The sequence below is a fragment of the Stegostoma tigrinum genome, chromosome 19 (assembly GCF_030684315.1).
Source record: "Stegostoma tigrinum isolate sSteTig4 chromosome 19, sSteTig4.hap1, whole genome shotgun sequence".
Classification (NCBI taxonomy): Eukaryota; Metazoa; Chordata; class Chondrichthyes; order Orectolobiformes; family Stegostomatidae; genus Stegostoma; species Stegostoma tigrinum.
Window position 1 is genome coordinate 40829820 of NC_081372.1, and position 12521 is coordinate 40842340.

Sequence of the window (12521 nt, forward strand, 5' to 3'; positions counted from 1 at the left end):
CTTTGTCCAACTGTTCTTCTCCCTCTTTGGGCTCTATCCCCACTTATCATTTACTCCTTACTCCCTCCCCCAACTCTTATCTTCTGCATATCAACCAATATTTTCTGAACTGCCATAAGTTCCAAGGGTTGTTTGACCTGAAATGTTAACTCTGATTTCTCTGCACAGATGCTGTCAGATCTCAGGAGCACAAAAGCTGACACTTCAGGCCCAGAGCCTTCATCAGAGAGCCCTCTGAAGAAGGGTCTGGGCCCGGAGCGTCAGCTTTTGTCCTCCTGAGATGCTGCTTGGCCTGCTGTGTTCATCCAGCTTCACACTTTGTTATCTTGGATTCTCCAGCATCTGCAGTTCCCGTTATCTGCTGTCAGATCTGCTGAGTTTTTCCAGCAATCCCCAAATTATGTAGTTAGATGTAGAGAAAGAAAATTATGGTGGGTGGACTTATTGAGGCAATAAAATATCCAAGGATAATACAAGAAATGAACCTACAGCTGGATGCATCACTTTAAAAGAGGAAATTGTATTAAAGATGTTCACATGGACATTTGTGTACATTTTAGCCTTTAGCTTCTGAAACATGAAAGATCAAATAAGCTTGGAATAAAAATGTACAATTACTTTAATTAAATCCAACTCATCTAAATAAAGAAAATTAAGTGAAAAAGATTGAAATTAAGTTACACAAACTTTTATAACCCTGGATGTTTTATCTTTATACATTGTTTTACAGAGTATGAGAATTCATTCTCAATCAGAACCCAGTTTACGTGTAGAAGTTTGTACTAAGCTACTATAGTAATGAAGTGTATCTGTTAAAATAAAGTTACTCAGGTAGTTTGATTAAATGAGAAAAGTGAGAGACATCCGTTATCTTAACGTATGTTCTTTTGGTTTCACTGGAGGACTGAAAAGCAAAATCTTAGAAATGGCATATTGTGGTTGTAATAAATCATAAGCCCACAACTGAATTCTTAACTATATAAAATAATACAGCAATATAGCCTATGGAAGTGGTAGAATTATTAGCATTAAATGAAGAAAAATTAATATTTAATAGACATAAAGACTAGATTTATTTTATTTCAAGTTATATTTTACAGATGTTCACTTATCAAATGTGCTACAGATTTATACAAATATAAAATCTGACTTTACAAGGAAATTGTGAAATAACGAAATCACAAATCTAGTCTCAAGGCATTCTGGCCAAAGAACATTTCAGTACTAAATATCAGATTTGATTATGTTGTAGCAAACAGATGTAGCAGTCCTTTCAAAAATGACACAATTTCATTTCCTCCCAGTTTGGATTCACCATACACCCGATCCACAAATGTTATAGGAACCTGTAATAATTGGGAAGGAGAAAAAGACATGTTAATTCAGTGTAAACATGAACATTTTCGAACAAGAGAAACATTCAAGAATTACAGAACTTGAAAATTTGTTAACCAGAGAGAAATATTTCTAAAGATTTTCAGGACAAATGCAACAATGTCAAGTTTCAAAAGATCACATCAAATTGTACCATGGCAGAAAACAAAGCTGATTTTTGGACAAGCTCACACTGACTGACTGTGGCAAAATAATGGGGAATGATGGTCTCTCCAAGCTCCTAGCTATTTCAAAAGCAACATGTGGCTTTGCGATCAAATGTCACTTCCAAAGTGCTAGAAGCACCAAACAACAAACCAGTATCCATTTCTCCTTTAGTATAAGTTGTCGTGATCCTTTGAAATTTGGTATTCTTCTGTTTGCCTTGATGAGTGCAAGACGAAAAGCTTTGGTAACATGCTCATTTCTCAACAATATTAAAAATTAGTCATCAATGTACAGATGCACTGCATAAGTATTATCTACATCTTTATGAATTATTTTCCAACAATAAAATTATGTATTTACAAACATTGATAATATAATTATAAAGGAATTTACATTCCCCAATACTCTACTGAAACTATTTTGTGATGCCATACAGAGATTGTGGTGGCAATAGAAACATGTATGAAAATATGTGTGACATGCTGTAAAACTTAATTTCATTTTAAGAAAAGCACATCTTGCACAAAACAGCTAATCATTGCAATATGCTATTTTTGATGCAGGCTATGGATTTTGGGGTAATTCCATCTTCCTTCTTTAATGTCTAGCTGAAAACTTCGGATAATATTGTCATAGGTAGTGTGCACGCTGAAATAAATTGGCAATATCTTATTCTACATTTTCCCATCTTATTCTTTCCAAGTCGGATTTTATGCCTTAAAAAGCATTGGCAGCATGTGTAAAAATATTAGTGAACTCTAACCATATTATAATTTAAAAACATGTATAATTATAGATGCAAATAAATTAATACTATAGAAGCAGCAAAGAATGATTGAAACAAAGAGAAATATTTCAATGGGTTACAACTTAATAAATTTAGCGGATGAGTAGCTCAATCACACTGATCAGGAAGATCCTAGGCTCGAACCCTGAATTTTGCAGGATCAGCTGGGTTTAGCTGGGGTGGCACAGTGGCTCAGTGGTTAGCACTGTAGCCTCACAGCACCAGAGACCCGGGTTCGATTCCAGCCTCGGGCGACTGTTTGTGTGGAGTTTGCACGTTCTCCCCGTGTCTGCATGGGTTTCCTCCGGGTGCTCCAATTTCTTCCCACAGTCCAAAGATGTGCAGGCTAGGTGGACTGGCCATGCTAAATTGCCTGTAGTGTTCAGGGGTGTGTGTGTTATAGGGGAATGGGTCTGGGTGGGATGCTGCAAGGGATGGTGTGGACTTGTTGGGCCGAAGGGCCTGTTTCCACTGTAAGGAATCTAATTTTTAGTAGGGTCGTCCATTAAGATACAAGAAAGAAAGTAGCCATTGGCTCCTACTTTATGATGGTGTGGATTTATTCTTGAAATTTCAATGCCTGAAGTATAAATCCCTAAACATTATATTGAGTTTACAAATTGTAAACTATCTTTCATTGTAAACTAAATTAATCTAGCTTACAAATTGTAAATGATCTTTAGCATATCAGTGTTAAATCACATTACAGTTAATAGTAACTGAGAAGCCACAAACCCCCAGCAACACCATCCCATGCACAAATCATTTGCAAACACACATTACAGCTTCCCTATAAACAATCTCTTAATTAAATTATTGAGAAACTAGTTGGTATGTAATCATACCAAACCAAAAGTGAATGTTAATATTTTTTAATGATGGAAAGAAACACAAGCCATAGGTGACTGCATATCATCAAAGAGTCTTGCTTGTATGCTTTATTACCTTTCATCACCTTCAATGTCACCTTCCATCATTTTGCCCTAAGTTAGTTCTTCAAAGTTTGGATTAAGGAAATACTAGAAACCGATCAATTTCAGGAATTTCTTATGATAGGCTACATCCTACAACTACTTTCTAAATTATACAAAAACAGGTCTTTTGGGGTCACTTCATCATAATTTTACTGTTAGCAACACATTCTCGATGTCATCTGCCAATAATGAAGTGAACATTCTACTTCTATCATTGGCTGTAGGTAATCATATGATAGACTTTGAATGCTTCAGGCACCTGTCACTCCAGTTCTCTCCATGTATCTGGTAGGAGATTTGACAGCCTTGATTGGACCCTAGTAATAATATGACCAATGACATTAACTTTTTTTCATGCATTATTATTGGTCTGTAGAAAATGAAAAATCTCATTTCGCATTCCCTATGGTAGCTGCTACTCTTTGGTCCCTAATAATATGACTTTAACAAGGATTGATACTGTAATGACAATACAACTTCTTTTTGGAACTGCAATGGTACAAATAAAATTTCTCAATTAAATTTTGAGAAGATAATGTAATGTTTTCTTCTTAGCTATTAGAAATTTAAGTGATATATAGTAAGACAGGTAATCAAATTAGGAGGTATAATCAAGTAACTTTCATAACAATAGTAAACAGGAACAGAAAGGGACCATTCAGCCTTGAATCAGTTATGGCATTGAATTCAATCACATCTGATTTCTACCTCAAATTCATTTGTTCACATGCACTCCACATCACATACCCTACAAAAAAAAACTCAGTGTTTAAAGTTTCTCAAAAAATAGTTCGGTCAATTTTAAATGTTTTAGATTTCTACTAACGTTTCACTACAAAATTACCTAACTTTCACTTTGTAAAAAGCTACTAAATCAAATAGTTTCTCTGTATTTACCCTACTCAATCATGTTAAACAAGATAATTTTGTACTTGGACATCCTGTATTGAAGACAAGCCAATTTAAATTTCTGGAACCTTCCCTTATTCTTGATCCTCTGAGCTCCAGTATCATTCTAGTGAATCTGTGCTACATCACCTGTAAGGTCAATATATTCTTGAGATATAATGTCTTCTCAAGATCTGGCTAAGGTTCTCTCCACTGGAAGCATAATTCCTCCTTCTGATTCCCAAAACTCTCAAGATATAGACCAACATGCCACTACCGGTTTGGTTACGTTGTGCACATACAATTTAATTTTATTCCCTTCATCTCAGGTTATTCTAAAATATGATGCACTGGCCAGAGTCCAACCCAGCAAAAGCTTCCAATCAGCCTGCCAATTGGACTCAATGCAAATGTTTGATTGAAAGCAAGCTGCCAGTAGGAATTCAGAGGACCAGCCATTCTCCAGGAAACATTCCAAAACCTCTCACGATAAATGCTCAGGCAACCAGGTTCACTATGATGTTGCTGCCTAATGTATTGTGCCTGGTGACGGCAAGTGCACTTTTTAAACCGTGCCAGCAAATGTGTCCCCACCCTGGTTTTGTTGCTTGTACACCTCTCAAATTTGTTTCTCCCTTTCCCTTCCTCAAGTTACTCGGTGTCTCTGCCTCATTTCAGATCAGCAGGGTTTGAGGGCTGTGTAGATAGTAATCAACTAAGAGTGACCTATTCGGTGGTCTCTTTACAAGTCTTCAAGGTTCAGCTCAAGTTGTAGATAAAGTGGACAATATGATCCAGTTTTTTTTTGCATCCAGAAGTGTTTCACCAGTTGCCTCACCACTCTTCATTTCTGTTTCCATTTGCTGGCAACATGACTTCACCTATTTGAATCACTTGGGGGGCTAGCCCATCTTTTTCAGAACCAAATGTAAGCCCTAAAGTTTTATTGCAGAGTCTCTGGCAGCGCAAGTTCTACTCAGACAGACTCTCATTTGAAAAGTCAACTGTATAAGTGGCAGTAGTCAGCCATGTTGATGTTAATGTTAATGGGACCTCAAAAGGCCCTTTTCATATTCCTATTCTAGGATATGGGGTAGGAGAACAATTAGGCTTGTGTTTTATTGAGACAAGGGAGTGAAAGATTAAAGCCTACAGTACATGCATAACCGAGTTGAAAACAGTAGGATAGGTGAGGTAACAAGTTTATTTACTTTGGAGACAGTATAAAGAAGGTTCACCAGGCTGATTTCTGGGAGGAAGGGATTTGTTTTATGAAGGCCATCACTTATTGGAGTTTTGAAGAATAAAATGATGAATTTTATTGAATCATAAAAGATTCTGAGGGGCCTAAATATGATAGATATTGGCTGGGTGGTTGTTTTGTTGAGAATACCTAGAATGGGTGTGGCTCGTAATTAAACGCAGGATCTCCCATTTAGGACAGAAGTGTAATTTCTTCTCCCAGAGGTTATTATTCTTTGGAATTCTCTACTCCAAACAGCAATGGAGGTTGAATGTATTTTTGAATGTACTCGAGGTTGAGTTTGACCAGCAAAAGAAATTCATGGGGTATGGGGTACAGACAGGAAAGTGGAGTTCAGGCCACAATTGGATTATCTACAACCTAATTGAGTGGGGAAACAAACTTGATGGACCAAATAGCCTACTTCTGCTCCTGTTTCTCATGAGATGGTCTGTATTATATAGTAGTACCTGCGTCGTATGTCCATTTCTGTCAATTGGGTGCAATCAGTATCTGTAATGCTATTTTTTAAGAATAGTTTGGTTGCTTACAGGAAATGGAGCTTTAAAATATTATACATGGGACACGTTCGTCATTAGGATGGTTGCTCACATCCAGGCTGCTCCTTAATTTCTGCACCAGGGTTTCACTCCACCAGATAACATAGGGTCAAACAATCCAACAATCCTCAAAGTGCACAATACACTTCTGAACTTTGTTACTTCGAGACTAGAAATTGTAACCTTTTTGACCCAGTGATATCAAGGAAAAAAAATGGCTATTAATGTTGTTACATTATAACAATAAATATTAACTGTGATATCATTTTGAAGAAATTTATGCAGTTAGCATTTTCAGCCATTCAGATTGAGACAGTTTGGAAATATATGAAAATTGAAGTAGGCACGTCGAACATAGCACCACGGACTAGAACGTGGCCCCATTTTGAGAATAAACATTAAAATATGGTCCCTTGGATAAAAAGATGGGACCATCCCTGATGGGATATCTATCATTTTAAGTAGGAATATGACAATAATAAAATAACTAGGAATTAGAATATGTGACCATTAGCTGCTACACAGTCTAGCTAGAGGTATGAGACATTGTACCTCTGCTTACGTATAACAATAGTTGCTGAACTTTAATGGTGAATGTTTCTGCTGAGCAATCTCATAATATATCTTTATAAATAAACAAAATAGATGTTTAGTTTCCCAGTTCTGGTGACAGATTGGGAAGTTTACTTTAAGCAAACATAGAATCACAACATCACATTATCTTACAATCCAGGAAGCCTTTTGGCTCATACTTTCTGCACTAGCTTGCCAAAATGAGTACTATGACTTAGTGCCAATCTCCTGCCTTGTTCCCAAGCCCTGCACATTCCTTCTATTCAAATAATCATCTAATAGTTTCTTGAATGCCTTAATTGAAACAGCCTCCCCAACATTTCCAGTTTCGAACCACTTGTTGCAAGAGGAAACTTTTCCTCATTACATTTGCTTCTTTTGCAAAGTTCTTTAAATCGGCATCCTCTCATTCTCCATCCTTCTATGAATGGCACATTTTTCTCATCCCTAGAACTGGAACTATTCCTGTAAACCTCTTCTGCACTTTCTCCAATGAGTTTACAACATTTTTAAAGTGTGATGCCCAGAACTGTACACAATACTTCAGCTACAACTAATGACTTATATAGTTCATTAACTACCTTGGTGTTTAATAAGTACCTTGTTCTTGTCTTGTATGCCCTGATTAATAAAGCTAAGGATATTGAATGCTTTATTAACTGCTCTCTCCAAACGATGTCTCCCTTAATAATTTATACACACAAACAAATCCCGCTGTTTCTGCACCTGTTCGATTTATACTGTCTCTCTACATTCTTCCCAATAAAATGAATCATCCTATACCGAACTACATCTGCCCTCTCCACCAACTTGTCTATGTCTGTTTGAAGTTCCATGCAGTCCTTGACGGTGTTACAATGATTCCAAGTTTTGTCTTGCTTTCAAACTTCGAAACTGTTCCCTGTACAATGAAATGTGGACCACGGGTATAGATCTGCAAAGGCAAATATCCCAATAATGACCCCTGGGGAACTCCATTACTAAGACTTTAAGAAGTAATGACAGCAGTGGTACGACTTTGAAGATCACAAGAAGACCAAAAACATTTAAATACTACAGAGGCTGTACGTACATCGCAACTCGGGGAGACAGTACCCTTTACAAACATCACTGGCTAAACACTGATTACAAGATTTGTCAGCAGACCAGATTGGTGATTCATGGCAAGTATGAGTCAGCTTTGAATCGGGCTGAGAGAGGGTCATAGAAACATGGAAAATAGCAGGTGTAGGTCATTCAGCCCATCAAGCCTGCAGTGACCTGCAATTTGATCATGATTAATCATCCAACTCAGTAACCTGTTCCCACTTTCTCCATATACCCTTCAATTCCTTTGGCCCTCAGTCATGATGCTTTACGCATAACTGCCTCCTGTAACAGAAAATTCCACAGCTCACTGCTTTCCAAATGAAGACATTTCTCCTCAGCTCAATGATAATGACCTACCCACATCTTTAGATAATGACCTCTGGTTTTGGACTTCCCAGCCATCAGGAACATCCTGTGATCAGAGACGATGGGAACCGCAGATGCTGGAGAATCCAAGATAACAAAGTGTGGAGCTGGATGAACACAGCAGGCCAAGCAGCATCTTAGGAGCATAAAAGCTGACGTTTCTGAGAGGGGGTTGGGGAAAGGGTTCTGGAATAAATAGGGAGAAAGGGGCAGGCGGACCGAAGATGGATAGAGGAGAAGATAGGTGGAGAGGAGAGTATAGGTGGGCAGGTAGGGAGGGGATAGGTCAGTCCGGGGAGGATAGACAGGTCAAGGGGGCAGGATAAGGTTAGGAGGTAGGAAATGGAGGTGCGGCTTGAGGTGGTGGGGGGGGGGGGGGGGGGAAGAGATGGGCGAGGGGAAGAACAGGTTAGGGAGGCAGGGACGAGCTGGGCTGGTTTTGGGATGCAGTGGGGGGAGGGGAGATTTTGAAGCTTATGAAGTCCACATTGATACCATTGGGCTGCAGGGTTCCCAAGCAGAATATGAGTTGCTGTTCCTGCAGCCTTCAGGTGGCATTGTGGCACTGCAGGAGGCCCAGGATGGACATGTTGTCTAAGGAATGGGAGGGGGAGTTAAAATGGTTCGCGACTGGGAAGTGCAGTTGTTTATTGCGAACCGAGCGTAGGTGATCTGCAAAGCAGTCCCCAAGCCTCCGCTTGGTTTCCCCAATGTAGAGGAAGCCACACCGGGTACAGTGGATACAGTAAACCACATTGGCAGATATGCAGGTGAACATCTGCTTAAATGTGGAAAGTCATCTTGGGGCCTGGGATGGAGGTGAGGGAGGTGGTGTGGGGGCAGGTGTAGCACTTCCTGCGGTTGCAGGGGAAGGTGCCGGGTGTGGTGGGATTGGAGAGGAGTGTGGTGCGGACAAGGGAGTCCCAGAGAGAGTGGTCTCTTGGAAAGGCAGACAAGGGTGGGGATGGAAAAAATGTCTTGGGTGGTGGAGTCGGATTGTAGATGGCGGAAGTGTTGGAGGATGATGCGTTGTATCCGGAGGTTAAGGGAGGACTAGGGGGATTCTCTTTGGGCGGTTATTGCCCACACAAGTCCTCCTCCTGGACACCACCCCCAGGTCCCCTACCCTCCCTCGACCTCTTCATCTCCAACTGCCGTCGAGATATTAACTGCCTCAACCTCTCCACCCCTCTCAGCCACTTCAACCTCTCCCCCGCAGACGGGCAGCCCTCCATTCCAACCCCAACCTCACCATCAAACCCGCAGACAAGGGAGGCACAGTTTTAGTATGGCGCACTGACCTCTACATCGCTGAGGCCAAACGCCAACCCTCCAATACCTCCTCCTACCACCCCCGGATCACGACCCCACCCGAGCACCTAACCATCATCTCCCAAACCATTCACAACCTCATCACCTCAGGTGACCTCCCACCCAGAGCCTCTAACCTCATTCTTCCCCAACCCCGCACTGCCCGCTTCTACCTCCTTCCCAAAATCCACAAATCTGCCCTCCCTGGTCGACCCATTGTCTCCGCCTGCTCCTGCTCCACCGAACTCATCTCCACCTACCTGGACTCCACTTTCTCCCCCTTGGTCCAGGAACTCCCCACCTATGTCCGTGACACCACCCACACCCTCCACCTCCTCCAGAACTTCCAGTTTCCCGGTCCTCAAAAACTCATTTTCACCATGGACGTCCGATCCCTATATACCTACATTCCTCATGCAGATGGCCTCAAGGCGCTCCGCTTCTTCCTGTCCCGCAGGCCCGACCAGTCACCCTCCACTGACACCCTCATCCGCCTAGCCAAACTCATCCTCACCCTCAACAACTTCTCTTTCGATTCCTCCCACTTCCTACAGACAAAGGGGGTAGCCGTGGTTACCCGCATGGGCCCAAGCTATGCCTGCTTCTTTGTAGGTTACGTGGAACAGTCCCTCTTCCGCACCTACACTGGCCCCAAACCCCACCTCTTCCTCCGTTACATTGATGACTGTATCGGCGCTACCTCTTGCTCCCAAGGGTTGCTCGAACAGTTCATCCACTTCACCAACACCTTCCACCCCAACCTCAAGTTCACGCGGGCTATCTCCAACACATCCCTCACCTTCCTGGATCTCTCAGTCTCCATCTCAGGCAACCAGCTAGAAACTGATTCCATTTCAAGTCCACTGACTCCCACAGCTACCTGGAATACACCTCCTCCCACCCACCCACCTGCAAGAATTCCATCCCCTATTCCCAATTCCTTTGTCTCCGCCGCATCTGCTCCCAGGATGAGGCATTCCACTCCCGCACATCCCAGATGTCCAAGTTCTTCAAGGACCGCAACATCCCCCCCCGCAGTGGTTGAAAATGCCCTCGACCGTGTCTCCCACATTTCCCGCAACACATCCCTCACACCCCGCCCCCGCAATAATTGCCCTAAGAGAATCCCCCTCGTCCTCACATACCACCCCGCCAACCCCCGGATACAACGCATCATCCTCTGACACTTCCGTCATCTGCAATCCAACCCCACCACCCAAGACATTTTTCCATCCCCACTCTTGTCTGCCTTCCCGAAAGACCAGTCGCTCCAGGACTCCCTTGTCCGCTCCACACTCCCCTCCAACACCACCACACCCGGCACCTTCCCCTGCAACCGCAGGGAGTGCTACACTTGCCCCCACACCTCCTCCCTCACCCCCAACACAGGCCCCAAGATGACTTTCCACATCAAGCAGATGTTCACCTGCACATTTGCCAATGTAGTATACTGCATCCACTGTACCCGTTGTGGCTTCCTCTACATTGGGAAACCAAGCGGAGGCTTGGGGACCGCTTTGCAGAACACCTACTCTCGGTTCGCAATAAACAACTGCACCTCCCAGTCGCGAACCATTTTAACTCCCCCTCCCATTCCTTAGACGACATGTCCATCCTGGGCCTCCTGCAGTGCCATAATGCCACCTGAAGGTTGCAGGAACAGCAACTCACATTCCACTTGGGAACCCTGCAGCCCAATGGTATCAATGTGGACTTCACAAGCTTCAAAATCTCCCCTCCCCCCACTGCATCCCAAAACCAGCCCAGCTCGTCCCCGCCTCCCTAACCTGTTCTTCCTCTCACCCATCCCCTTCTCCCACCTCAAGCCGCACCTCCATTTTCTACCTACTAACCTCATCCCGCCCCCTAGACCTGTCCCCTCCCTCCCTACCTGCCCACCTATACTCTCCTCTCCACCTATCTTCTCTTCTGTCCATCTTCGGTCCGCCTGCCCCTCTCTCCCCATTTATTTCAGAACTCTCTCCCCATGCCCCTGTCTGAAGAAGGGTCTAGGCCCGAAACGTCAGGTTTTGTGCTCCTGTGATGCTGCTTGGCCTGCTGTGTTCTTCCAACTCCACACATCAGGAACATCCATCCTGCTTTTATCCTGTCGAGTACTGTTAGAATTTTACAGTTTTCTGCGATATAAAGTCTTAGAGACATATAGCATGAAAACATACCCTTCAGTCCATCTCGTCCATACCAACCAAGTTTCCCAAACTACCTAGTCCCACTTTGAGATAAGAAGAAATGCACATGCTGGAATCAGACTCGATACAGTGTAGAGCTGGAGGAACACAGGTCAGACAAGCAGGAGAATCAACATTTCAGGCCTAGATCCTTAAATCAGGGAGGCAGAAAGGAGCTGGGAGTTAAATAGAGGGAAGAGGGGTTGGGCTGGGGCCACGTAGGTGGGATGGTGATAGGTGGATGCTGGCGTCATGGAGCGAGTGGTCCCTACGAAAGATAGATAGGTATGGGGAGGGAACTCTCTCTTTGGTGCGAGGATTGTATTGTAGGTGGCAAAATGGTGGAGGATAATGTGCTGGTTGTGGAAGTTGATGGGGTTGTATGTGAGGACCAGGGGAACTCTGTCGTTATTTTTGTTTAGCGGGGATAAGGGGATTTGAGGGCAGAACTGCGGGAAACGCATGAGATATGGTCGACTTGTTCTGTGGTGACTCTGCTTCACACACTCCACACCAACCCTAACACACCAGGTACCTTTCCCTGTAAACTTGGAGATATTACATTTAGTCCCCTCATCTAAATCCTTAATATATCCTATCCTTTGTTTCCTATCTACCACTAGTCCATTATCAACGCAGTATACTAACCCTAATTCCACGCACTTCAATTAACACACATATCTCTCTCGTATGAGACCTTATTGAATGCCTTCTGGAAGTCCAAGTAAACTACATCCATTGGATCGCAACTCCACGAGTTACAGCTTCAAAAAATTCCAGTAGATTTGTCAACCATGATTTTCCTTTCATAAACTCTTGGTCTCTGTTCAATCCTGTCACTGTTTTGCAAGTGCTCTGCTATTTCAATCTTTTATATCAGATTCTAGCATTTTCCCCATTTTTAATGTCAGGCCAACTAGCCTATATAACCTGTTTTCTCTCTACCTCCTTTATTAAATACCTGTAGTTGGGTTTCATTAGCTACCCTCCAATCTATAG

General features: G+C 42.7%; 1 protein-coding gene across 2 annotated transcripts in view; it reads right to left on the reverse strand.

Moving 5' to 3' along the window:
- Positions 1–1049: 1049 nt before the first annotated feature.
- The window catches only part of dpm1 (dolichyl-phosphate mannosyltransferase subunit 1, catalytic), a 93584-nt gene continuing 82112 nt past the window's right edge, over positions 1050–12521 (reverse strand). For both annotated transcript variants that reach the window (XM_048550244.2, XM_048550245.2), the window contains exon 9: positions 1050–1346. In XM_048550244.2, coding sequence (XP_048406201.1) covers positions 1242–1346 — 105 coding nt within the window. In that variant the 3' untranslated portion in view covers positions 1050–1241. The remainder of the gene's footprint in view (positions 1347–12521) is intronic.